This window comes from Aythya ferina (assembly GCF_964211825.1).
Source record: "Aythya ferina genome assembly, chromosome: 9".
Taxonomy (NCBI): Eukaryota; Metazoa; Chordata; class Aves; order Anseriformes; family Anatidae; genus Aythya; species Aythya ferina.
Window position 1 is genome coordinate 26,997,891 of NC_140305.1, and position 27,591 is coordinate 27,025,481.

At 51.3% G+C, this 27,591-nt stretch overlaps 1 protein-coding gene and 1 long non-coding RNA gene across 4 annotated transcripts; one reads left to right on the forward strand and one right to left on the reverse strand.

Moving 5' to 3' along the window:
- Nucleotides 1-1,285: 1,285 nt before the first annotated feature.
- TIPARP (TCDD inducible poly(ADP-ribose) polymerase) lies at nucleotides 1,286-27,526 on the reverse strand. 3 transcript variants are annotated; one of them, XM_084529357.1, is made up of 7 exons: nucleotides 21,572-21,832; nucleotides 20,629-20,879; nucleotides 18,741-19,741; nucleotides 7,297-7,465; nucleotides 6,593-6,774; nucleotides 2,627-2,902; nucleotides 1,286-2,023 (listed from the first exon to the last, which is right to left on the reverse strand). In XM_084529357.1, the coding sequence occupies exons 3-7, from the start codon at nucleotides 19,676-19,678 to the stop codon at nucleotides 1,576-1,578; spliced, it is 2,013 nt and encodes a 670-aa protein (XP_084385483.1). In that variant the 5' UTR covers nucleotides 19,679-19,741; nucleotides 20,629-20,879; nucleotides 21,572-21,832; the 3' UTR covers nucleotides 1,286-1,575. The 3 variants fall into 3 exon arrangements, with proteins under 3 accessions (XP_084385483.1, XP_084385481.1, XP_084385482.1); XM_084529355.1 differs by lacking the exons at nucleotides 20,629-20,879; nucleotides 21,572-21,832 and adding an exon at nucleotides 27,228-27,526; XM_084529356.1 differs by lacking the exon at nucleotides 20,629-20,879.
- Nucleotides 7,475-15,769, forward strand: LOC311441358. Its single transcript, XR_014695897.1, has 2 exons — nucleotides 7,475-14,396; nucleotides 14,868-15,769. It is a non-coding gene; the product is annotated as an uncharacterized lncRNA (long non-coding RNA).
- Nucleotides 27,527-27,591: the final 65 nt, after the last annotated feature.

The window sequence follows — 27,591 nt, forward strand, 5'->3', positions numbered from 1 at the left end:
GCAGCAGATTCGGGAAAGAACAACCCTTGGGTCAATCTGACATTGTTGTCCAGTGGATGGGAAAATGTTCTCATAAAAGCAGACCTCGTAGCCGTAAGAGAAGCATTAATTGGGAGGCTTTTTCCACTTGCTGTGATGTTAGCGTGGAGGTGACACTGCTGGTGACAGAGGGCACAGAGTCACAGAACGATGGAATCAGAGTGGGCTGGTTGGAAGGGGCCTCAAAGCCCGTTTGGTTCCAGCCCCCACCATGGGCAGGGATGGAGCCCACCCAAACCAGGCTGCTCAGGGCCTCATCCAACCGGGTCCTGAACACCTCCAGGGACGGGGCATCCTCTCCGGGCAACAAGGAGCCCCGGGGGCAGGAGCTGCTCTCCAGTTCTGGAACTGAGCTCCCAGTTCCCCTTACTGTGCAAGAACCTCAAGTTTCCTGTAAAAACAGCTCAGAAGATGTTGCCCACACCGCTGGGGTTGGTGGGACATCCCCCGTGCCATATTTGCCGCTGAAGCCCCGTGCCAGCCGTGCTGGTTGTGGTGCTGGAGCCAGCGGGACCAAATTCCCTCCAGCAGAAGGGACGCGGGGACAGGCGGTGCCTGGCAGGACACCTGCTCCGTGCACCACAGCTCTGTGCTCCTTCAGGCGAGGCCACCAAAAGCACGGGAAATGCTCCAGTGCCAGGCTCGGCAGAAGGTTTGCTGGCGAGCTGCAGAAGGCACCGAGCGGCTCTAAACCCACACTAACCTTGTCCTAATTTTACTTCAGACTGATTTTAGAACATAATGCATTTATTTGTGCTTAGTAATCCAAACTGTGAGCGGGATGTTACTTTGTAATCGGCCCAATCCTTTCGAAATAAAGCAATAAAAATACTGGTTAGGAGCACCTCGCGTTGAGTGTGCTTGGGATGAAAATTATCTGGTTCGGATTATCCAGGACATGAGGAAACAGGCTCGAGTTGCGCCAGGGGAGGTTTAGGTTGGACATCGGGAAGAATTTCTTCACACAGAGGTGGCCAAGCCTTGGAACAGGCTGCACGGGGAGGTGGTGGAGTCCCCATGGCTGGAGGTGTTGAGAGATGTGTGAGCGCAGCACTGAGCGACACGTTCTAGGGACAGGACGCAGTAGGTCGGGTCACTGGTTGCACTCAGTGATCCCGAAGGTCCTTTCCAACCTAGAGGGTTCCACGAATCTGTCTAGAAGTGGCCATCCAAGAGAGTTCAAGATCAGATTTCTGGTAAGAAATCTGCACAAAACGCAACCAAAATTATCCACACAAACACAACCTTAAACATGAATATTTACTAACATAAATAAACAGTGTTTTATAACAAAAGGCACAGATTTTCAACTATAAACAATGGAAAAATATTTACAATTTGCACATACATCATCAAACAGCAAGTGCACAATTGGTCACTTCAGATCTTCCTTTCTATAGTTTTAGATTTAACTCCTTGCAAGCAAGTAATTTTACTCAGTTCTGCAACGTTCAATTTATTTATTTATTTTACACAAAACCCGCTACAAATGTCAATAAGAGTTCATTAAAATGAATAATTTAGCAGCACAGGTTTTCAAATGGAGACAGTGTTGCTAACTTCTTCGTACTGGATAATAAAATAAGGGTAGCTCTGATCATCGTTAAAAATGACAAAAATCTGAGGCTCAAAGTAATTGTCCACGCAAGAGTCATAGAGGTCACTGGTAATGCTGCCCGGGTTCATGGGGGGAGGTCTCCGCATGGTGTGATTGCCCACCGTGTACCTGCCCGTCAGTACTTTAGCCAAGAACATGTAATGAACTCCTTTGGGTGACCTTTTGGAAAAGTTGTGGGAATAGCTCGCCTTTCTGGCAAAGTAACTGCCCTGTCCGAACATGGTGGCGTGCTTCCCGCAGACACGCGGGTCGAAGTTGTGCTTGCAGATCCCGTCCACCACGTCCTGGGAGGTGCCATGGAACAAATGCCTTTCGTTCATTATCCTGTCGAGGCCAGTCATTTTTTTGGACATATACTCCTTTTTCCTGGAATAGAAAATGGAAAGTGAAGATGAGTGCTCGTTGTGGATCTGCAACCAAAGAGCAGCATTCGCTGCAGCTCTTAAAGCAAAAGGCATCGGTATTATCCTCTGCAGTACTGGAGCTGTCAGAGGAGATTGGAAATCATTTCTGTGTGGATAACAAGACCGGTCTTCTGCTTTCAAAGCTTTTGCATGAATTTTGTATTACTGAAAGCTCCTGAGCTGATCCTGCTGGAGGTCTGTCACCTGTACAGCAGCAAAGGCAAAGCAGCTTGAAAACTGCTTACTCTCCATTTGGCTTGGAGGTGAACTGAAACAGTTTTCAGCTACGTATCCTAGATTTATTTTGAGGTTTCTGTGAAAACACATTTTCCAGAACTTATCAATAGATAGCTTACAAAAACTCTTACAAAGGTAATTTCAGGACAAGATATTTTTCAGTGTTTTTTTAGATATTCAACTGAAGATGCTGCTTTTCTTCAGGAAGTCTGGATTTTATGTATTCTAATCAATGATAAATTTATATTTTGTAGCCTGAATCACACTCTAAGGTATTTTCCTAGTATTGTAAAAGAATGGCATTAGCATTCTAATGGCATTGTCTTACCTTTTATATTTCTCCCAAAGAAACTGATTTTGCACTCTCAGAATTTTCAAAATTTTGTATTTGGTCTCTGGCACCGTCTTGTGAAACAGGTTATAAATGGTTCTATAGCTTTTATCTTCCTTCAGAACAGGCACTTGGATGAAGTCCTGAGATGGATCCATACTAATCCAGGTTTCGGGATAGAAGTTTGGAGAGGTAACAGCAGTTGGAGATAAGACGTGTGAGGAAACTGGTTCAGTTGGTGGAGAGGGTACAGGAGAATTGCCACCTAGAGTCCTAGGAGGGGAAGAAGAACACGTTTGTACTTCAGTATTCCCAAGCCAAACAGCTTCTAGTCACATTTATTTGGTTACCAACATGTTTTAAACAATCGCTGCTCTCCTTGGTTCCGTAACAATTCACATAACCTTAATGCTTGTTTAAAACAGCCAGGCCACCTATTTCGTCCTTTTTAACTCCTGCATCCACTCAAGCCAGTACCAAACCCTCGACTTCCAGGCATGCCGTCCCACCTAGGAAAATCTTACTGGCTGGTGGGGATCTGAAAGCCTGCTCTCACCTTTATCATTCACATCCTGGGCTGGAAGGGTGGAGTAGCGGTGATAAACTACAGAACAGGCAGAATGCTACCAAACACAATGACTTTACGACTGTAAGCTCATTTTAACATACAGGGTAAGAAGAGAACGTTATATATAACATTTTACGGGCAAAACTTGCATATATTTCACTACATGACGTGGAAGAACAGATGGTGTGTTTTTAGTGCTACCCAGTATCCTTCTGAGGAAGGCTCTCCCTGTTTTCATGTGCCCAGGCCAGATGTAGATTTGCATTTGCAGTTACTTATTTTCATGCGATGCAGCAGCCCCTCCTTTTGGGAGAGCTGCCAGGTAAGAAGAGGGCAGCAAAGGAAGGAGGAGGGGAACTGCTGCCTCGAATGCTCAGGGCAGAGGAGCACAGTGTACACCAGAAAGGGAACGTACCCCAGCAAAATCAAGTTGATGTGGAAACTGCCTGTGGTACAGGCAGGATTTCACTCTTAATAAATACCTGTGCTGCTGTGGATTTTGTCTTGCTTTTGAACCTGCTAAATTTAGATAAAGAGTATGGTGCTTGTGGCTTATGTTCACCTGATTATAATCTGAACAAGCGAGCTTTACTCAGCTGAATAATCCTTACTTACTGGAGTTCTCCCACTTACGTCAACGGAAATACTCTGAACATGCAAAGCTTGCAGGTTCAGGCTCTGGTGCTCCAACTGTAAGCACACAGATCTGCAGCTCACCGAAGCTGCTGAGGCTCCCCTTAAGCTGCATGAACACAAGGAATTATCTCAGCCTTCACCAAAGTGCTCTCTTATAGGAAAAGGTGCTACTGATTCCAGGACCATCCAACAGCGACGACAAACGGGTGATGTGCAGCCAGAAGCAGGCAGCTCTCGGTAGGGAAGGTTACAAAGTGCCAGCTCTCCACTGCCTGATTCAGAAGGCAAATCTTGTCTCCAAAGAGCACAGCTGATCTTAACCACGCTCATGAATTTCTCAGGTCACTTGTGTTCTGACAAAACATACGGAGAGAATGTGTTCTGCCTAGGAGGAAATGGGGAAAGAGAATTTTGTGCATTCACCTTGGGCAAGGCGAGGTTTGCCACCATCCAAGGCCAAGCCCTGAGTATGTGCAATTGGATTTAGCACATCAGAACAACAGGCAAACCAGATCCTCCACCTTATTTGTGTAGAAAGCAAGTTTACTGGGGAACATGTGCTCAGCTCTGCTGAAGGCAACACGAGTTTCTGCAGGCAATCTCCACGAATCACTCGTCCTCTGTTCACACCCGATTCTGCCTGAAAGCCAACCTGTTCCCAAGGTATACTGAAAACACCTGCAGAGGAACTTCTGATTTCCATGCCCATTAGGCTGCTTTCTCTGCAGAGCCAAGATAATTATCTAGATAAGTAACAACTCTACGGGTATTCACATCTTTGCTACAGAGATGTCAATGTTGCCTTCCAGAATTTTTAATGCTGCTGATACATGAGCCTGAAAGAACCTTGTGTTAGTTTCTGTGTGACCTAGAAATAATTTCATGTGATTTTCTGATTGCTTCTGAGCTGTTCAAGCCTAGAAAAAAAGGGGGGGAGTCTATTTTTAACTTGATACGTCTGATTTGGATAACAGAGACAGTAAGCTCTAACAGCACTCACGCTATTCAGAGCAGAAACACTCTTTAAAATACTTTTCACGTGGCTTTCACCTGCTGCTCAAAGCTGAAAAGAGACCTCAATTCATTTGCATGGATTTGACTGAACTCAAACTTCTTCTCACTTTGTTTAAAAGAAACCCGGGAGATGGATTTTTTCAGACTGAGCATTAAAACAGCAGCCTACAACATCCCACCGTGGTTTGCTTTATTTTTTTTCCCCTCCCAAAGTCACCTGGAGGAAATGTTACTGCAGCACCTCACGCACTGACACTCAGACTGGAAGACCAAGCACGAGTGAACTGTAAGTTACGGATTAACGAGCAAGTCAGTAAACACAATAAAGCACTGCATCCTTCGGCGTACTTTGCTCACTTTCTGACGAGTGTGACTGAAGTTTAAGTATTTATTATACAAGGGAAAGCACTAAACAGTTGGCATTTGTCAACTCCTATCGCACATTTACCATTGTTTCTGTTCTTTTCCAATTTTATAACTTATTTCAGCAGTTGGGGGGAAAAAAACAACACTCAGGTAGCATTGTGTGATAGGTAGAGGCAAATACTGACTTTTTAAAGATAGTTCCCATTAATATTCAAAATACTTTTTTGTTCCCTACTGAGAATTGCTGGATGTTTAAGTCAGAGCTACGAGGCCTTTGGGTAAAGAAATTCAGAATAGGTTTACTGCAGAGCAACAGAAATTTCAGAGCTTAATTTACAGGTTTGGTAGATGGAATGAGCAGTTACAGGCAAGCACTCCTGGGTGTAAAACCCCCACTAAAATTGCCTAATTTTAGCATCTCTCAAAATCATAGACTTAAACTGTAGTAAAATAGTCATTCCTGGCAAAACATCAGAAAAATCCCTTAAAACCGGACTTTTTAAGATCAGAACTGTCATCACCATAACAAGAAAGTTCACGTTCGGTCTTTTCATTTGCATGCTCCACCTCTCCCTCTAATAATTCTGGGCTTTCCTCCTGCACAGCCGCATCCAAAGATGTTTCCAGCCACCACTTGTTTTGAGGCTCTGACCAAACTCGCTTTTGCCTCACAATTAGATGCTGTAACAACAAAGCACTAACGAGCATTCTAGCCCTAACGCAGCTGCTAAATCTCCTTTGATTGGCCCAACATGCCAAGTTGCCAGTCAGACTAATGACTTCCACCCTTTGCTAACAGGACAATGTGTTTCTAACTACTGAACTCTGACAATAATGTTTCCAGCTGTGCTGGTGAGATCACAAAAATGGCATTTTTATGAGTTGTAATCAAAAATGACTACAATGCAACACTTTCCTCACTCTGCCTTTGATGGTAAGCACGTTCACCCCCATTGAGATGACAATAAAAACAAGGAATGCTTTAATTGTGCTTGAAAATTATGAAATGTTTTTGAACACTCCTTTTTTATGGGACCTGGACGTGATGGCCTGGCAGTCATGATAGCGGGTGAAATGCCGAAAGCTGGACAATAGTTTGGCAGACTGCGAGTACATCTGTGCTTCTGATGTTCTGAGATCCACAAGGTACAGCACAATCTCCAAATAACAAACAGAGCCCAACGGAGGGGAGTTCCTCAGATATTTGTCTTGAGAAGCGACAAGAGAACAGCTGCCAATATGACCAACAGTTTTTATTATTTCTCCTGACTTTTCTACCCAGTGATAGCTGTTTCCTTCTCACATCTTAATGAATACGATTCTCGTGCACACACCAACACACAGAGCAAATGCAGTTTCTGTTTCGCTGGGGTACGTACTGTAGGAACGGCATCAGCACCACGCAGGAGCGCAGCAGGGGTCTTCTCTTGATTTCCCTTCTGAAACAGGCGTTTTGCTGGAAGCCATCCTTGATGTTTAAGATATACTGATTATGCCAGGTAACAAACCGGACCTCCTTCAGACCCCGGCAGCTGGCTTCTTCTATCAATCTTACAACAGGCTGTTTGAAGAGAATTAGACACAGACATGATAAATTACGTGTACAAAAATTAGGATTTTTGCCAGGGACCTCAAAGAGTCCCTCTACCACTCTCTTCCCCTCCCTCCCCGCTCTTTCCCTTGCTCTGAAACACACTGACCACTAAAACCTGCTCAGTTTCGTTGTGATCTCTCCCACAGACAGATTTCACAACTTTCCTGTGATTTGTTCTGATGCTATCACGTTTTCACATGTTGAATGTTAGGCCCGATATCTGACCTAAAACTCCCTTGCCACAAATTACTCTATTCACTTTTCATCTTTCTTTGCTAAACGTGAAGAACATAAGTTTGCTGCAGAACAATCTTTTATACAGTAATACATTCTCCTCATTTTTGTTTGCTCACAACAATAACTCCAAGTAACTTTCCAAATTGTTCAAAGAGGAAACGGACTGAAAATATCTATATAGCTTATGATGCACACTGTATATAGAGTTTTGGGTTACAACCCAGAAGCAGGATTCCAGAAAGCATTAAATACCTCGGAGTATTCTCTCCAGACGAAGTGGTCCCTGCAGAAGTATTTCCAGACCGTGTAGTAGCTGGAGCTGGAGCTGGGGCAGGATGGCGTGGACAGCCTCCGCATTTGGTCAAACTCAGCAGTTTCGTATAATTTCATAACATTCAAATCCACCCAAAACTCGTGTCCCCTGGAAAGAACAAGAGAAGCAAAAAACTCTCACTGCCTGCAACCCATTAAAAAAAAAAAACAGTGGACGATGGTGAAAAAAACAAACAAACGTGGCCTTCAGCATGGAAAAGCAGAAGACCAGACCAACCACTGTCCTGACCTGCTGATATTTATTCCGTGTGCGTGCGCTGTGCACACATTGCTAGGCGGATCCTTGGCATTTGCAGCACGCTACCTGAGCACACACACCGCCCGAGCGCACGGACGACGCAGCCACACAGCATTCAAAAGGTTACTCCTGTGAAAGTTGGTGCTTCGGGGAGGAAAAGCAAACGTAAACGTCTCCAGATGAGGAGCATCTGCTGCCAATCCACCGGAGAGTTCAAGTGTCTTTCCTCACGTGCGGCAGACGAGAAGCAGTGCAGTATGAAAGGCCGACGGGATTGTGCTGTTACGGAGCCAAGGCTGGGGAATATTGGCTTTGTGCAAGGAGCGACATCGCTGCTGCAGCAATCAGCACCGATACACGACTTCACGTGAAGTGCCTGGCGCTTTCTAAAGGACTCAGAACGAACTGGAGCTGCAGCTGAGGAACCTTGGAGTTTACCCTTTAACTAGAGGAATCCCTGATCTAGCAGTAAGAAGTTAGAACAAGAAATCTATAGAAACTGGGAGAAACGATAGCAGTAGCATTCATTCCCTACAATTTTTATAGTTTTTTTTAGAACCAGGACTAATATATCTCCAGAATATCACTCTTTGCATAATTAGCTTTCTATTTTACAACTCCTACAAGCTGTCAGCTCACTGCTGTTCACCAGCAGCTACAGATCACTGGCTTCTGGAAAGGCACCTTTGGAGACGATCTATCACATGTTTCATTGGAGTTCTTCACAGCAACATAAACAAAGCTGATATCTGAAATCTAAAGCTTATTTTAAACATTTTAGCCGCCTCACACCATAAACACCCAAGTATTGTGCATGAAACCGGCCACATCAAGTGGCAGCTCCTCTAAACATCCACAGGAGTTTCCCAATGCTGATTTGCTTGAGAACGGTTGTGATTTTGGCAGCTTTTACACAGTTGCTGAGGAGTTTTGTTATACCACTCTCGCAGATAACTCCTGAAGAGTATGATCTTTAAAACACTGAAAGGTTGGGTAGGTCTTACCAAAACAAAAACAAAACCCCAAACCAACCAAAACAAGTGTTCTGCAGCAAAAAAATAACAGAGTCACCCCACCTTCCTGTAGGGAGTCATCAGGTTCCCTAACAACAGGCTGCAGCAATCGACTTTATTTGAAAACAATGTGTGAAACCATGAGGAAATCAGCTCTCTGCAACACCAAGCCGGGTTGCAAGCTAGCAGGCAGCACAAGAATGAGTTTTTGAGTGAATTTCTTCTCAAATCGACGTTAACGCTGCTTTAGGGGCATTTGCACTTTCTTATCAAGACATCTATACTGACAGCATTCTCAACTTCAGGGTCCAGTAAAAAGCAAGTTTATTTTGACACTGTATTACTCTGGAGTGAAGAGATGCACTCCCTGTTTCGGGGCTGTGCTGCCCCTACAAATCCAAGCCCCAAATCACCTCCCCCAGACAAGGGGCCACAAACTTCATTAACCAAGTGCACACGAAGGCGTGTCGCAGTGCAAGCTCACGATTCAGGCGTTTGTTCTCACTTGGATCTATTTTCAAGTCAAATACCACAACAAGATTTCAAAGATCTGTGACCTTCAAGAAAGTGCAAAGAAAGGGAAAAGCTCGTCTTTATATACGAGTTATTTTCTTTTAAAGCAGTGCCCCGGAGGTTTATGTGGTGTTACTCTAACTTCGTATATTGCGTGTGGTACAGTCAGAACAGGTCATGAAGAGACGTTTGCTGCAGTTTTGTGTTAATGCAGTGCAAAGAAAAGGGAATCTGGAAGTTGAGACACGCTCCAAACACAATCAAAGCTTTCCACGGGCATGCCGAACGCTTCATGAACCAGTCACGTGCTGGTTAACACCCTAAAAGCTAGGAGCCTTCACGGTTCTGAAGACTGGAAAGCAAATTCTGCAGGCATTGAGGCGAGGCTGGCTGCTGATACCTGACTTGGGCATTTCTGACCCGTGCTGTGTCAGAGCGCAGCCTCCGGCACGCACACATCGCCGAGGGGCCGAGCAGCGAGAGTCAGGGGGAGCCCTGGGGAGGGAAACACTTTTTTTTGAGACAAAGGCAGTCTTCTCCTCGTGCTTTTCCTGCAGAGCAGGTTGATCTCGGCAGGATTTGGGACGAACTCCCAGCACCCTGGCTTGGAGCATACTGGCAGGATTCTGTGCTCGCCTTTTCTGCACAGCACGCGAGGAACTGCCGGGGGTCCGGGCGGCATTTTTCTGCGAAACCTGTGCGCAACGTGCCAGGTTGCTTCCCCCACTGCTGAGAAATGCAGCGATTCCGTCTGCTGGGTGGGATTTCTTACCTTTGTGCAGCCCCATTGATGCCTCCCCTCCATCAAATCCATCTCCCTGGAAGCAAACAGGCGGGCAGGACGCCCCCTGCTCCCCGCCACGGGCTGACAGCTCGCTGCAGGGCAAACCTGGGCATCACCCGCACGCCTGTGAGCTCCGGCTTTGAACAGGACACGTGAAGCGCTCGTGTCTTCTCATTCCGAAACAGAAACGATGGCTCTGTCTGCCTGGAAAGGTCACAGCATTTCTGAGCAGCCCAGCGGTGCGTGCCCCGGGCCCTGCTCGCGGCCGGCAGCTCCACAGCCTCCTGCAGAGACAGGGGGACCCGGGAGGCTCCCCTTAGTCCTCGAGGAAAAAAAGGGGCTGGAGGTATTTCTGACAGAGAGATGATTTAAAAATTGGTACGGCATCCTCTGGCCAGCACCCTCAGCTATGCAGAGAGAAAGCTTCAGTGGTTTCCTTCAGGAGGTAACAGAAGGGTTTTCCTCAAACCCAAACTTCTGTTAACACAGGGATGCTTTAAAGGGGCACTTTTATTTGTAAAGTCAGTGAAGGGCTTAGAATGCTGCTCTCCGTTAATTTCAACAGAAAATTGAGTGACCAAATTATCGAAACGCTCTGAAATCTACACAAACTAATTGTCCCATGAATATTTTGACCATATACTTTTAAACTCCCCGCATTTTGTCCCTAACATTAGATAGAATAACACCACATTATTTTATACAGCTGAGAATTTTGGACAAATGCATTTACCTAAATGACAGCATCTGAAAAATACATCGTGTGCCAGAAAACTGCCTGTTTTGGGGGGGATAATTTACAATATTGGGAATAAGGAAACATTCTTTTGCTAAAAATCTTAAATCACATAAGATATAGATTACTTCCATATTTCTTTGCATTAACAGTTCCTATCTCTATTCAGAATCCACTTTTTCGAATCAGAGCAGTTGCTGGCATTCAGGCTCTGAGCTCCTGCAATATATTTAGCAGTTGTTTAATAATAGCTCTCCAGTTTAAGCACTTCCTCTGTATATTAAAAAGCCTATTACCAGCTTATATAATGCGAAGCCACGGAAAAAAAATGAGTTGTGATTACGGCGGGTGATTGCGTGATTACAGTCCTGCTCGCAGCTTTGAGACCCCGGTGATGAAAGCAAACGTGACAACTGCACCTCTGGACTGCCCAAGGCCTAAATACAGCACAAAGACCCCAAGTTTCGGGCTCCAGAAGAGAGCTGGACGCTCAAGGTTACGTCTGAAATGTTCTTTAGCACAACCTCACCTTGCCTTCCCCGCAGCACGGCGCCCAGCTCCTCCCGAGGCACGGCGCACGCTGCAACACGAGGCTGTGAGCCAGAGGATGGAGCAGAGGCTGTGGGTTAAATCCTAACGGGGAGGGGGAAGCCAAGAGCACACGGACATGCAGGGAAAAGCAGAAAGGAGACGGTGACCCCGGCTCGGCAGGGGTTTGGGAGAGCAGGCAGGCTGCAGACACCTCGGAGGCACACAGCGTCACTGCGTGTGCGCTGCGGGACGGCTTGAAATGAGTAACAAAAACAACACTTTTTTTCTACGGTGTTTCCAAATGAAAAGTTGTTGAACTTCTCTGCAAGCGCCACAAAGCTCCCTGCTTCTGAAGCACAGATTGCTATCCCCGTTTTACCCCTGGAGAGACTTAAACAGCTTCTCCAAAATCATACAGAGAATCTGCGAGAGGTGGGAACAGAGATTTCTTGAGAACTCCTCCTCAATGACTAACCAAATAAAGGTCTGTTTATAAAATAGAGCAGCTCAATGGAATCGTTTTCACCAAAAGAATAAGCATATTGAACCCTGTTAAGAGCACAGCACACAAAGAAAACCAAATTTGGTGCTGTGGAACAGCAGCAGTTCAAAACAAAATTCCACGAGCGCCCTCAAAAGCAGAACCTGGCTCCCGGGGCAGCTCAGCTTCCTCCGTGCCCCTGCTGTAAGACCTGACACAATCTCTTCAGGACACCGAACTGGGCGGGCACTTCGAACAGCAAGTTATAATATTCATAACATTAATATAATATTCATGACTTTGGGGTGATGAAGGTGGCCTGCTAAAATAAGGACGGCTCGGGTTCACTCTGCCCTGTGTTCTTCTGAAGAACTTGGGTCTCGTGTGAGCCCTCCGCGCCCTTTCCACTTCGTAAGAATCGCAGAAGCTTCACCGCAGGGACTAAGAGATGACTAGAAGAAATAGGTTTTGTACATGCTCTGCACACATGTGGTTTCAAACTCTTCTCCTAAGTTCAGTTACATGTCATGAGTCTTACCGCAAGCTGAGTGCAGAAAAAAAAAAAGCAACGGAGTGATCAACAAAGGTTGGTGCAGGAAATGAAACTCGGTTCCCATCAGACCAGCTGTGATACAAAACACGACTGAGAGCTAAACACTGCTGAGATGATGAAACCGGTGATTTTCTCTCTCTGACTAAGCCAGTTCCTCTCTGCAATAGCAACAACCTGCGAGGCGCTCAGGGGAACAAACCAGCTTAGAGACCCGACCAGGTAGGAAAAGCTGCAGTATTTTTGTCTGCAGAGTCAGTCAGACCCACCCCAGCTCCCAGGGGAGCGAGCCAGGTCTGCTGCCTGCCTGCTGACCCCACCCCAGCCGGCAGTGCTCGAGGCCGCCGGCTGTAGCACGGCTCCAGGTGGGAGACGAGAGGCAGCCGAGCGCTGCGGGAAACCCAACGGCACCTGAAGTGTGACAGCGAGACCTGCCTCGTCACGCCAACCAGCCGGCAGCTGCAAACACCACCAGCAGGTCTCAGAGCACCACAGCCAAGAGGGGCTGCCACCAGAAGCCACCCTGAGCCCCTGGGGAGGGAAGCAGGGACGCGGTGTGTCCGAGCAGCTCTCCACGGCTGCTGAGAGCCACACGGCTGCGAGAGGACGGCAGCAGCCCCGCTGCAGGGAGCTGCGCTGTGCCGGGGCGAGGAGCAGCACGGGCTGCTAAGCACGAGCCCGCAGCCTCGATCTTATCGGCCCCTGGTGTTCTGCCACCCAAAGGAGAGGGGCAGCAGGTGACAGGGCAGGAAACGAGCTCGCTATTTCCCTTCAGCTGGTCCCTCCCGTGTGACGCTGCTGCTCCCCGCGAGGCACGCAGACGGACGGTCAGAAAGGAGCAGCAGAGATAAGGGTGCTACAGGAAGGTTCAGCACGCAGCTGCGGGCTCCAGCACGGCAAAAACAAACAAAAACCAACCCAACCAAACCAGCCCGTGTTTTGCCAGCACTACAGCAACAGAGCTGCAGTGCCACAAGGCAGCTTTAAACCCATCAGCTCCGTTTGCTGCTGCTACAGGGCACCAGGAGGGACTGAGCTGTTCGACCCCACGCTCTTACTCACAACATTTTAGGAGCAAACACTGTTTTAGAGCTTGGAAGACACGAGGCACTAGCCAGGGGTGTAGCAACACAAAGAAGGATTCTGGCTACAAATTCAGCAACTTTTACACCACCTTAGCAGTGGTGTAAACTTTCCTGCGCACACCCCCAGAAAAGAGGGATCGCTGACTCCCGACAGCGCCGTGGGGTTTGTGCAGCCAGAAGCCACTCAGCTGCAGTTCACATGGAAATGCTGCTATAGAGGGGGCAAAAACGCCTTCATTGCAGCACAGCGGGCAGAAAGCACACGGCCAACACTTCTAAAAGCACTTCACATGCTCCTTATTCAGGGGCCCTGTTTTGCATTCCTTCTGGCGGGGAATTGAAGAAGTTCAGAGCCGCTCAGCTGTGCGCGCTCACCAAACGCGGCACGAAATCACCCGGCGGTGAATTTCAGCTGCTTTCTCATCTCCGCTGTCGGCAATAACACCGCTGCTCCCCGCGCTGTGACAGCTGTGCAGCTCGCAACGAAAGCTTCCCAAATTTAACCATTGAACACGTCAGAGCACGTGCAGAAGGCCCTGAACAACCGACGTGCTTCCACTGTGCCCTCCCGGGCTCCAGAACCCCAGAAGCACACCCTGACAGCACCAGGAGGAGTTTCAGCACGGACCCAAGAGCGAAGACACCCCGATAGCAGCAGGAACGAGTTACAGCACGAGCCCAAGAGCGAAGGAAGCCTCGTTTCCTGCCCTCAAACCTTTGTCCTTCCCTCTCCGTGGCAGAACACGGGCCGTGCGTCCCACCTGCCTCACCTGAGGAGGGGGAGTGAGAGCGGCGGTGGTGCTGAGCTGCCCAGCACGGGGAAAGCACCACAGCCCTTCTGGTGCCCAGCGTTGGGCCCGAAGGCTTGAGGCACCAAGAGAATTGATTAAAACGTGTACAGCCACCACGCTGACTCGCTCGTCACCATGCTGAGTGTCCTGTAGCTCACATGGCACGCACTCTGTGTCATGCTCTCCGTTCTCCTCCGTACCCGACCCTACGCTCTGGGCTCGTTTCTTTGAGCTCGCCGTGCTGCCAAGCGCTGGCCTTGAGTTTGATCTGGCACTCGGGCTCTGCGCTGTTATCAGGTGGGTCTCGTGGAAACTATCTTTTAGAGAATATCCCGAACCACACCGCCTGCCCCTCCCCATCTGGATGTCAGGTGATGAATGCTATCGGGAACGGGGCCTCCTCCTCCTTTCACAGTGGGCCAGTTACAGCAGTTTGGGAGTATTTTGAACGTCCCCGTGTAACCCCTGTACTGCTATTTCTAGTTCTGAATAACAGGTTTCCTCTCCTCTCTAAGCTTTCCAGCACTGCGGGAATTCGCTGTGCGGGAGATGGTTTGTAGAGATTTGGACAATGCCCAGACACCTCGAGATCCCAATGAAGTCCAGTGCACAGCATCCATGGGGCGTAAATTGGTGCGGAGTGCGCCATCAGCACATGCCAGTAATTAACTGGCAGTAATTAACTGGGCTGAGGGGATGGGACCAGCAGCGTATAATCTGTCCTGCCAGCTTCAAAGATATGAAGACAATCTCTCCGCCCCGCTACAGGCCTGTGTCTCAGCTGGGGAGAAACTCTCCAAAAGACCTGCCCACCTCGCAGAACGAGCATCTCCCTCCTCATCCAGACGTTGTGATGTTCCAGCCACTAACTCGGGGGCGTGAACTGCAAGGAAGCACAGCAGCAAGAAGAGGGGCTCCTAAGAAAACGCGGCTCCAGTTCCTGCTGGGCAGTTCCCCAGAGGCAGCAGAAGGGCTGATGTTATTCCTGACCCCGATGAGGGGACCTCTGCTTCTCACATGCAAGAATTAAATGGCAGACACTCCAACCAGGACTGGAGGATCTTCAAGGATCCAAAAGGGTGCTGCTGGGCTTTTGGCAGAGCTGCCTTGAGCACAGAGATTAGGCAGCTGTCTGCCCTGCCTGGCCTTTCAGGAGACCCTTCCGTTGTAGGATGGCTGAAGACCAGCAGGTACCAATCACTGCACCGACGGCAATAGCGCCCCAACCGAGCCTCCCTGATCCCATCCGTGAGTTGGATGGAAATGAAATAAAACTGTAACGAAAATGGAGGCTTTTAGTCCTCTGACAGAACCTGCCTGCAGTCGGCCAGTGAGGCTCGTGCTCTATTTAGAGCAAAGACAGATGTAGGTGGGCGGAACAGGAACTGGGCAACCGCACGGCCTCCCATTGCAGAGACGGGCTACGAAAGGTGATGTTTGTAACTACCACATTTTAACCAGTTTCAGGGTATTTCTGTTTTTTATAGAGTACTGCCACATTAAAAAAACAACAAAGCCACAGCCTCTGAGGAGCCGTCGTTCCCTGTGAGCTGGGATACGCCGGGTGCACGCAGCTGAGAAGGGGCTGCAGCTCCCCGGGCCGAGGGGGGGGATTTCAGCCAAAAAGGGGGATCTGAAGGTCAGGAACTGCACGGTTTTTTTTAACCAAATCCTCCTGTCGGCAGCAGCAAGGCTGCTTGTTTTGAAAAGCAGCACATGCACGATTAGACAGGTGTATGTGCAGAGGGAAAACCTGCTGAGCTCTGCAGCCAAGCGCTTCCCCTTACTGAAGAGCATCAGAAAACATCTCAGCGGGGTGCTCTCAGGCTGGGAAGCAGCACTGGGCATTGTTCTCTCCGACACTCAGCTGCGAGCTGCAACTTCTCCAGGGCCTCTCCTTGTGTGCACGAGGAAAACGGAGTGCTTGTAGGTACTGTAACCTGCTCACACCCCCCTTTGTTTAGGCAGACTGGTGTTTGGCTGTGACTACTTGGTAGGATTTAAGAAAGCAAAAACCCAGTTTATGATGAAGTTTTGAGGCCAAACTGTAACGAGTGAGCAGCCGAGGCACCTTGTTACAAAGAAGTGACTTTAGAGGGCTCACCACTATTGCTGCTCGGAGCCCAGGAACGCTTCCCTGACATGGTTCATCTCAGTAACACCGACACGCAGGAAGATTTATCCTGATAGCTACTTGAGGAACATCCCGTTTAGGTCTGGGTCCTCCAGCTGAGCCGCCCTCCCCCTGCTGTGGTGAGCAGCCCCGCTGCGTTGGGGCAGCACCACGGCGGTGCCGGGCACGCAGCCTGCAGTAACCAGGCCACGTAAGCCGTGTTTCAAACACAGGCGACCAAACAACCACCAGCACCCGCTGCCTATCAGTCAGCCCGGCTTCTGCACGGCCTTTCTTGGCCATGCAAAGTGCTGAGCAGCCGTTTCCTCGTCGCATGCAATCTGGAGAGATAGGCCTGCAGGCTGGGGCTGACCACAAGAGATTAATAGCTGCAGCCAAATAACGCGGTCACCATGCGAGCCGTGAGCTGTCCCGGCACGGCTGCCAGCCCCGCGGCACGGCGGGCACGCCGGGAGCTGCAGCTGGTTGCCAGGAGACCCAACAGCCCGGGGACAGGGGCCGGCCTGCAGGGACTGGAAGTCACGCACAGCCCGAGCCCAGCTGCACGGAGAGGGGACTCACCACAAGGCCCAGGCCAAGGCTGTCCCCCAGCACCAGATCTCCTTTAAAACCAGGATCGGGTTGGAGGCTCGCAGTCAGCAACTCTGCTCTTAAAAAGTTTCCCTTCTGGGTTCTCGCCGATACCCACCCGGGGTCACGCAGCTCTCTGCAGGGTGAACCCGTCCGGGAGCTGCAGCCCTTGCAGCTCATGGCTCCGGGAGGAGATACGACAAAGATCCAGCCTCCAACCCTGCATGAGACTGTGATCAGGTACTCCAAGAACCTGCCCCTGCCCCAGCAGCACTCAGCACCTGCTGGGTCCCCGCTGTGTCCCCACCTGTGGAGCGTGAGGTGTCTGCCACCTTGCCTCCCGACCAGCCCAGGCAGAAGCTCGGGGTGCCAAGAGGCCAAAGCGCTCACTCACCAGGCTGGAGAGCTGCAGAATGAGCGCCAGGGCGGCCGGCGGGTTCAGCCAACGTTGCAGGCTGGGGATGTGATGAGTAAGCAATTAGGGAGCTGCGCTTCCTTGAAGGTTAATCACCCTGGGCTCCGCGCTGGGAGCAGGTAGGGGGGGTGTGTAGCAAGAGGCTGTGATGCACGCTCCAAGAAAAACAGCACAAAAACCATTTTGCGTATTTGCACAGAGCTTAAGCTCGAATGACTCACAGAGGCTTCTCTCACACCGACACTTGCTGTTCTCTGCTTTCAGAAATCTCTGTAAATATTTGGAAAAAATGGAAGCGTCTCTGTTGTAAACAACAGTGAAATTTATCTGCTGGACAGTTACACGATTTTAAGTCAGACTGCAATGTTTTTTCCAAAACAAAGGGATGAACCTGTGGGCTGATGGAGCTGAGGTTTGGTGCCCAACCCAACGCCCAGTTAGGTGCATGCAAAGACACCTGGAGCGTTATGCTGGGTCTCTGACACCTAACAGGAAATGAAAACAAACTAATTCTGCCCTAAAACACTAAGGACAAAGGGATATAATCCTTCAGGAGGCAGAAGGAAGAACAAATCCACAAGGACTTGGATGGCAAAGACAAACTCGCCGTTCCCCCTGCAACCCAAGAAGTGTCTCTGAACCTCGAGTGCTGCTGGGGCGAGCAGCACCGGGCTGACAGGATACGGCAGGGCAGGCGGGCTGTGAGAAATGTGCTCTTATTTCCTCCAGAAGAGATGATTCAGAGCTCAGAGCTGGAGCCTACACCCTGCACTCAGAGCACAGACCGTGTAGACCCGGTGAACCCATAAACAAGGCGCTCGCTGCTCCCCTTCGCAGGGGAGGCAGCGGTACAGCCCCGAAGCAGTTTTGTTTCTGATCTCAGGGCGCCGGAACGAGCCTAAATTGATAACAAACATCTTTTTGGTTTCCCGGGTAATTCAGTCATCTTCTGAGATTAGAGAACGCTGCTGTGCACAGAGCCACAGGGAAGCTGCAGGGGAGAAACCCAGCACAGCACCAAGCCAAGCCCAGCGTTCAGCACGCAGTTAGGAGGCTGTGAGCTGTGCCCGTAGCGCACAGTCAGCCTGGGTCCAGGCTCAATCTGCGCTCCCCGTGACAGCGCTGCCGCCTCCTCCCTGCTGGGTCACTGCAGAGGCTCATTATCCCTGCTGCCACCGCCCAGCAGGCTAACGAGGAGTGTCAGAGTGAGCACAACGCTGCCCGGACATCTGTCTCAACTCTCTCCATTCCCACAGAACTGAACTTTTCTCATTCCACACGCCTCAACTCCTTTAGCTCCAAAGCACACCTCCCAGTTCCACACAGCAGCTTTAGGAGGCACCCAAGAATTTTCTGTGGCAAACTTCTCAGCTATATTTAAGGCAACATTGCGACAAGCTTTGGAAAACACTTACATACCAGACATCAGACAAAGAGAGGGCACAACCCATTGTACTTCTGCACCACGGCACGGTTAAGCACCCCTTTGTTTGTTCGTAAGCAAGCAGAGCCAGGCACCTACCGGTACTTCACTTTGATCCTGTCGTTGTCGGGGTTGCAGTAGAGCCTCTCCAGGTGCTCCTGGGAATCGTTGGTCACGCTCTGCCAGCTCTGCGTTGCTGTCCTCCTCACCTGCCAGTGGTAGGGCAGCACCGTGTGATGCTTGGGGCAGTCGCTGCCATAAACACAAGCGCCCTGCAGGAAATCCACACAGATCTCTATCCCATCCTCCTGGTGGGTGTGATACTGCAGCTGGTTCAGGAGCTCAAACACCAAATCGAGAGAAGCTTCCTCGCTTTTATCCTGGAATATCCCGGCGCTGAATTTGTTGCTGGGGTTCAAAGCGTACTGCACGGGGCAGCTGCTCTCCGGGAACAAGGCAGAGATGCAGCTTTCCAGAACCTTGTCTGGGAACAAAGGACACGCCGCAGCATCGCCAGGAGCTGGGTGCAAAGGGTGATCCTGGAACGCTTCAGCTCTCGTCTCAGCAGCGCTTCCAGGGGGAGTTTCTGAGGAGAAGCCTCGCTCCCCTGCCCGCACCTCCTGCTCGGGGTGCCCAGGAGCAGGGTGAGCCCCCGGCAGCGGGGGCTGCACATCGGGGGCTGCGGGCACCAGCACGGCCACGTTACTTTCTGCCTGGGGGCACGAGGTACCGAGTTCCAGAGGCTTTTTCACAGCAGGTTCACATAAACCGCTGTGGCCGTCACCCTGGCCTCGGGGCACGAAGACCCTGTCCAGGGAGCCGGCTCCCAGCAGACTGGTAAAGATGGGCCGCAGAGCGCGCAGGGTTTGGGTGTCCAGCCTCTTCTGCACTTGCTGCTTCTTCTTGAAGCAAGGCTTCACCGGAGGAATCTTCCCCGACAGCCTCAGCTGAGGAGGGAAGTCCTCCGGAGGAGGGCACTTCATGGCTGGGCAGTGAGCCTGCTGCACAACACACGCTGGCTTGGCTTCGGTGTCCATCAGACACAGACTTTGCTCTCTCCAAATCACTTTCAAATGTCCCAGAGCCTCACCAGAATCAATCTAGGGCAGAAAGGAAAACAAGACAGTTAATCTCTCTAATTGCTCATGGTTGACACGAACAAGATCACCCCTGGAGAGGATTTCGAGCCAGCAACAGCAAAACTCCTCCCCTCTCTGTGACTGCGGGTAGCCCCTAGGCACGTAAAGCATGAAACCAGCTAAACTCCGGCTAATTAATCCCAAACACACACTCAGCAGCTCCTCACACATGAGATCTCAGAGACACTCAGGCACGCACGCACGGTCCCTCAGGGGGGCAGGAGGGGGGCTGGGGCGATGCCCTCCTCCCCGCCATGCTGCTCACTGGGAGCACAGCTCCGGCTCCTTCCACGCCACAAAAGCAGGCGCTGTGCTGCTCACCTCTGCGGCCCCGAGACCACGGCCCCAGCGCTCCCAGCGCGCCGCCTCTCCTCGCAGCAGCCAGACGGACAGACAGACGCTGTCCCTCCACCCCGACACACCTTGCTACACGACCCTAGGGAACCGCTGCCCTCGCTCAGCCCCGTGCCCAGCGTCCCAGTGCCCTGCGCGGGGCCAGGACGCAACCCCTGCCCGCTGAGCCACGCCACTTGTGGCGCTCGCTCCCGGCAGCCACAGCTCCCCCCTGCATCCTGCCGTGCCCGCAGCACGCTGCCTGACTCACGCACCCACCCCGTGGCACGCCGACACGCCGGCTCGCCCGCCTCCTGCCAGCCTCCGCAGCGGGGCAGGAGACAAAGGGGGCCGGCAACTCGGGCACGGAGACAAACCCAATTAGCCCCAAGATGAAAAGTTGTTTGTTGTGTTGTTTTTTTTTTTTCTGGAGTACAAATACACGGCACATCTCGCAGGTCACCGGAGAGCAAGCCGTCTGCCTTCTAATCAGGAGTCACGCAACAGTTGATTACCTTTAATTAGACCCTCTCCGCTCGCCCTGCCCGGAGCCTCCGAGGCTGGCGCGGAGCCCGCTGCGGATCACTTCCTGGTCAGCGCATTCCAAGCCAGGCGCCCGCCCGCTTCAACCCCCAGCCTCAGAGACCTGGGGGAACTGGGCACTGGTTTCTCACTGCCGAGGATCTGCTCTGGAAAATCTCCCACTGAGTCTCCCCTGTTTTGGAACATGCACTGCGAGGCTTTCGCATCGCCCTGGGAAACGGCGCTGTCAGGACAGCCAGGAAAAAAAAAAAAAGGAGTTGGACCTCTCTGCTTTCCTGCTCCTATGTTTAAAGCCACCAGGACATCTGCCAGTAAAAGCAAGCTCCAGCAGGATTGTATCTCTCTTACTCTTGCACAGACGTAGCAGGGAACGCTCTTCCTAAAGGTACCACAAACCTCCAGAAACCTTACAAAGGCATCAGTCCCCCCAAGCTGCTTCACCTCCCCGTGCCCAGGCTCAGCCGAGCAGCACCACGAGTGCCTTGGGGTCTCGTTCAGCTGCGCCTCCAACGCTGTGTCAATGCCGGGCTGCTCACGCGATTGCTTTATGTGAGGGAACTGCCTGAGCACACGGAGCTGAGCCTCCCAGCGCCTCTCCACACAGCAGGCAGCGGGCACGGCGGCAGCAGGGCTGCCTGCTTCCATCTCAGCCCTTTCACATCCATCCCTGGCACTATTTAGAAGCGACCTCAGCACCACACAGCGCACCCGGCACAAGGAGACCTCCCCCAGGGGGGTCCCAGCCCCTCCGCACCGGACCCCACAGCTCCTGCCCCTCACCCAAGGGGGCGAGCCCAGTGCCCGCGGGATGGGCACGGGGTAGGGGAAGGCAGGGAGAAGGGGAGAGCAGCAGAAAGGGGAAGGCAGGGGTTAAGATAGGGGTAGGGTAGGGAGAGCCGCCCCGCAGACACCTACCGGCTGGCTCAGCAGGGGCGGCACGGCCCCGCCGCCCGCGAGGGGGCTCGGCCCGGTCCGGCTCGGTACAGCCCAGCCCAGCCCAGCCCGGCTCGGCTCGGCTCAGCCCGGCACAGCCCAGCCCGGCTCGGCCCCGCTCCGCTGCCGGCAGGGCGCTGCCGCCGGGCCAACGCCGCCACCCCCGGGAGCGGGCAGCCGGCTGGAGGGGGCGGAGAGCAGCGAAAAAGAGAAAAAAAAGGAAATAAAAAATAATTAAAAAAAAAAAAGAATAATAAAAAAAAATAAATAAAAAGACAAAAAAGGAAAAAAAAAGAAAAAAAGAAAAAAAAAGAAAAAAAAGAAAAAAAAAGAAAAAAAAGAGCTAATAACGATGAATATAAAGAATTAAAAGCGCCTGCCCCGGCCGGCCTCTTGCTGCAGCCTTCCCAGCCGCCGAGCCTTGCCGTGCCGAGCCGATCTGCTCCGTGCCGTGCCGCTGGTGCCGGTGCCGAGCCTCCCGCAGCGCCGCCCGCGGCCCCAGCGCCGGCCGCGCCCCCCCTGCCCCCGCCGGGCTTTAAGCGGCGCTTCCGGAGCCGCCGGGCCCGGGGCGGAGCCGGCACCGCCCGCACGGGGACGGGACGGGACGGGACAGCTCGGCACGGCTCGGCACGGCACGGCACAGCCCGTCCAGCAGCGCCCCAGTGCTCGGTGCCCCCACCCCGGGCAGCCGAAGCCCCCCCCGAGCCCACGGGCGGCGCGGTCCCGCGAGCAGGGCGGCAGCAGCACCGCGTTTTGGGCCACTGCCGTAACCCTGCAGCAAGAGGCGAGCGGCTCTGCTGAGCTCCTGCAGGCGGTAACCGCATCCTGTGAGCCTGACCTGCAGGCAACACAGCCGGCAGCAGGCAGCCGGGTCTGCTGGGGGAAGAAGGGAACGGCTCCGAGCCCAGTGCTCGCTGTTAAAAAAAAAAGGTTTCCAGGCTCAGAGTGCTTGTTCCAGCGGCAGAAAGCAGCCCTTCCTCCCAGCGTACTGCAGAAGGGCCATCCTCAGCTGTCTGCAGCACGCCACGCCACAGCCGTGTCGGTTTTCCACCTCTGTGTTTGAGGTGAGGGCCACAGCTGCTGGGCACCGAGGGGCTGCTGCGCACCCAGGCACACCGCAGCTCTCGGCTCCCCCAGGGCCCTTCCAGCCCTCAGCTGCTGCTGCCCCCTGCGCTTCCCAGGGGGAAAAGCTCTCATTTCAGCTCAATGCCCTCCTGGCAGGTCAGCCAGGGGAGGACAAAGCTGTGAGACACCACGCTGTGCTCCGTAACTTGTCCCCGCACCGCCGAGTCTGCGAGGTAAATGCCCTTCAGCTCAGCTCCCCCATCACCAGCTAACCAAACCTCCTCCACGTGTTCTCAGGGTGCCTTCACCTGCAAACAGACTGCTGGGGATGCTTCACAATACTGTCTTTGATTAGTTTTAGGTAGCCCTCACGGATTTCAAGGCACTACCAAACACAACGTGTGAGCGAGATGCTCAGCAACACCTCCCCCGGGGTGTTCGGGGCATGCAGAGCACCAGCAAGACAAGAACCAAATTGTCTTCTGTGGCACTGGCTTCCCTTCAGGAACTTCATTTCTCCCATTTCTCCCACCAGATGACGAGCCCTAACCACCTTCAGACAGAATTCCAGCCCTACCCCTGCTCCGACAGCCACGTGCCAGCAGGCAGGTTATGGAAGTACCAGGGAAAAACAAGTGGCAATGATACAGATTATTTTTTTTATAGCTTTAACAGATGGAAAAAGAGCATCTCTGAGCAGCTCACTGCTATTAAGGTGTGCTGACTCTTCCACCCCTATTAAATCTTTAGGGGAACTGTGCAACAGCCCATTTTTCATCATGTTGTATGTCAGCAGGCTCAGGCTACGGGATGGAGATTTCTTTTCTCCCCCTTACAAATTGTAAAGTGAGACATTTTGAGTCTATTTCTATCGACTCTCTTAATTCCAGGACCAGGAATTTTAATTGTGGGCTGTTTTTTGTTTGTTTGTTTTTGTCTGTTTGTTGTTTTTTTTTTGTTTGTTTGAAGAATTAAAAAAAAGAGCTTGATGTGTTCACATGAAGGTAAAACGTTTTCACTAAAGGAAATGCACAGGGAGGAGGGCAGCAAGGGTTTAACGCCCGTGCTCTGGTGGCCTTTGTTGGAGTGACACCTAGTGGGCTGAATCTTGCTTCGGTCTGAGCTGAAGATGAGAGTAGGAGTTCCAAGGTCCAAACCCGCAGAGATTGAATAAATACTCCGGTATTTATTTATTTACTGACAAGGCGGGTGTCTGTTCCGTTTTGCATCTGGGATGAATGCTGGGTGAGTAAGCCCCCGAGAATCTCCTCACAAACATTATCCCAACATTATTTCGTTAATTTGGTCTACATGCAGAAGGCACAATCAACAAAAACTTTTAAAATGTCAAAGGAGGAAACGGGAACAGATGAGATCATTTCAAGACACCAAAAACGGGCCACATACACCACACCGAGCTCCCTCCAGATGCAGCAAGCGTCACAGAAATCCAGCAGGTTTCAGCTTTCACAAACTAAAGGTGAACACAGTGATCAGTCATTTCGGCGCAGTGTTCTAGCAAGCTAAAAAAGGCCAGCTCATGGAACACCAGCGCTGGGTGACGGACTCTCCTTTATACACCCCAGTGCCCACTGCAGCTATTTTCCCTCGTCCTAATGCCCAGAAGTGTACCTCAGACATTCTGCCCTGCGTACGGCATCTCAGAATTCCTCCCAAATTCACACCCAGATAAGAAAACCGTCCCCTCACGCTGTTTGGAAAGGACGCTGGTTGAAGACCAGCCCTCAGACTGTCCCTCCAGCTGTGACAGCTGCGCTGTTCGGTGGGCCCCGCCCGAGAACAGATTTGTCTGAAAAACAATACAGCCAGATTATGTCTCCAACTTGAAACCTCAGACTTCAAAGAAGAAAAAAAATGAAACAAACAAACAAAAAAAACATAGCACAGAGAGAACTGAAAGGCTTCTCATCCGCCTATTTCACTGAGACAGCAAAATCAGAAGTTTACAAGCGCCGTGCCTGTTCATTCAAAGGTCTTTCCTTTGGATTTCAGCAATCCCCCGCCAGCTGATCCAACCTCAGAGCTCTAATCCCTCACTGCGTGACAAACTTCAGCACCTCCAGGTAAACGTGGGGATTGCAGAATATCAGAAGAGTTCTCTTTTCAAAGTTTGTTGTTTTTTCCCCCCCAATCTTAACTATGGTGAAGCTTTTTGCTCTGCTCTAATTTCGTTGTTGGACATCACAGAATCGCAGACTGGTTTGGGTCAGAAGGGACCTCCCAGCCCGCCCAGATGGGGTCCCAGAAGGGACCCCAAATCCCTGACAAAGCCAAAACGAGCAGAACACACAATTCCCCTGAGAATAAAGCAATAGCCAGCTGCAAAGTGTCACAACCCTTTCAGACCAGATCTATACCAGTCTCAGCTTTGGTGAGTTCCTTCAGTTAAAGCAGCAGAGGAGACAGACTGCCTTCCACCCCACAGTGCCCAGACACCAATTACACCCCAGATATTCAAGCACCGACCTGCTGGAGCCCCGTGAGATACTAGGAACTGCCATGAAGCCAGAACAACTCCGCATTACAGCACTGCAATTCGCTACCGGAGCCACAAAGGCCCTGCAGCTCCCCAGCCCCAGAGCACCCACTCCCAGCGCTGCTACGGCGATGGAAGAGCCACCACAAAACTCTCCTGGTTCCGTTCCCGACCCGCCTTGAGGCTGCTCCCTGCCTGTGCTGCCTCACTTCTGCACGTCAGGGATTCTCTCACGATTTTGAAACCTGAAGGAAGAGATGGCACAGATCAACCAGCAGGAAAACCCAACAAAGCTGGGAATACATCGTGGAGCTGTCGTGCTGCAGCCTCGTGATTATTCTCCCACGCGCCCTAAGCACGCAGGCTGTCAGAATCTGGTCACCAACACACCACAGACAGACACTCAGACTGGTGGCAATCGATTTTAAACCCTGGGCCATTAAGATTCAGGGCAGTACAGACGGTAACAAACACTCCTTTGCTGAGGAGCAGACTTGTTCGCTGCTTACCAGCTGCCTGGCAGAGCCCACTTCCCACCTGACAGCAGCGTGGCTTTCAGCCTGTACTTCACACAGTGACCGGAGACAGCAAAACAGGCAGAGCAAACCTGCTGGGAAATGCCTCTGCCCAACTTTAAAGCTTTTAGCTTAGTCCAGCTGAGTTGTAGAAGTGTGAGAAGCAAAGATAAACCTCGTGTTTCCAAAAGAAAGACCACTCCTTCTGCGTTTTTTTATGAAAATTGGTAAGAAACTTTTTTGATAACTTACAAGGCTGACAGTGCCAATGTTTGTGCTAGCAGAACAAGTTTTGCTTTGGGAACAAGAGCCATTGTTCCTCTGGTTTTGAAGCCTCGTGTCCCCAGCGGCTTCTGAAAAAAGCTTCAGATAAGATGCATTCAGCACAACACGGACTGAGGTGCTTAAACAAAAACTCGAGTTGTTTTGGCAGAAATCCATGTCCCCATTTATTTTGGGAGAAGCGAGCACGGCATACTTAGACTGAACACGAGGTGACAGTTTGGTTGTATGCAATGTTCTGCTTAAATTCCTGCTACCCGGTGCCAAGATTTTTTTTTTTAAAATCACAGCACTCATTTGTTTTTTTTCCAAATAAAATTTTTCTTCATTCTTCTGCCCAAAACAAAGTCACACTTCATCCTAACGGAGAGCCAGACGGGCACCAGGCAGGCTGTGCTCCGACACGCTACCGTGCTGCTCGTGTAAACCCAACCCCAGAACAAAAACTGAATTATGTTCCACCACAACACACGTTTACCCAGATGAGCAGAGAAAGAAATCTGCAAAAATACAGACAACAAGCTGGAATCTTAAAACAATCTCACACGTAATCTGCCCTGTGCTTTCCAACTACTTTAGACAACTCTAACAACACACTGTAACAAGGAAATCCTATAATATTGATCAAATGGTGATGTTATTACACATTTAAAGTGTTTTACAAACAAGACTGATCTCCACCTCCAGAGAGGCAGGGCACACAGAGCAGAGGCATTAGGAGGAAGCCTTTCAACAGCCTCCACCTGTTTCACGTAACGGGTTCTCATCACAGAGAACCTGCAGCAGAAGTCAGGCGTGCTGAAAGCCCCCTGCAATACAGACATGCAGGCTTAGAAGGTTAAACACCTTGAAACAACGACCTGCTAAAATACCTCTGATGACCTCCATTTCCACAGAGAAAATTATTTAATTAAACCAGCCTGAACTAGTTTTCTGTTACTTTTAAACAACTTTATATTTGAAAACGGAGAAAACAGCCATGGAAATGTTTAGAAACTGAGAAAGCACAGCTCAAACAATTTGATCCAGCTAGGTGTGGGAGCCATCACCAATTGCTCAAGAGCTGCAGTGAAGAACAACGCCAAAGGGCAGCAGCCAAAGCTCCACGGTCCAGCACCTGCTGAGGCTCCCTGGCCACACGTTTGCAACCAATGGGATCCCCATCAGCGGCCGGTGACCTCGGGGTGCCCGTGCATGGCTGCTGCCACCCGGGCGATGAAGACAAGGGGTGGCTGAAGGCAGTGCCAGCCTCTTGGCGGGGGCACAGCTCGGTACTCACCGCGTGTTGTGCTGCCACTCGGTGCTGTGGTGCTTCTCCTCACCGTGCTCACCGCCTTCCTCCCCGCGCCTCACCTCACGCCGTCAGCTCGCAGGGCCGCGCGGGGGCCCCGCTGCCGGCCCCGTCCCAGGCCGTGGGGGCCGCTCCCAGCGCCGGGCATCCCCGCGGCCGCTCCCTGCGGGCACCACAACGAACACAGCGTCACTACTGCACCCCGCTCCCGGTAACGCCGCACAGATACGCATTTTATGTCTCTTTTTAACGGCGCCGGGCCTGGTTACACACCCCCATCGCGCCGCCCTCCTCCTGCTGCCACCGCCTCCGCCAGCGGCCCCGGTTCCGCTTCCGGTCCCGGTCCTCGGTT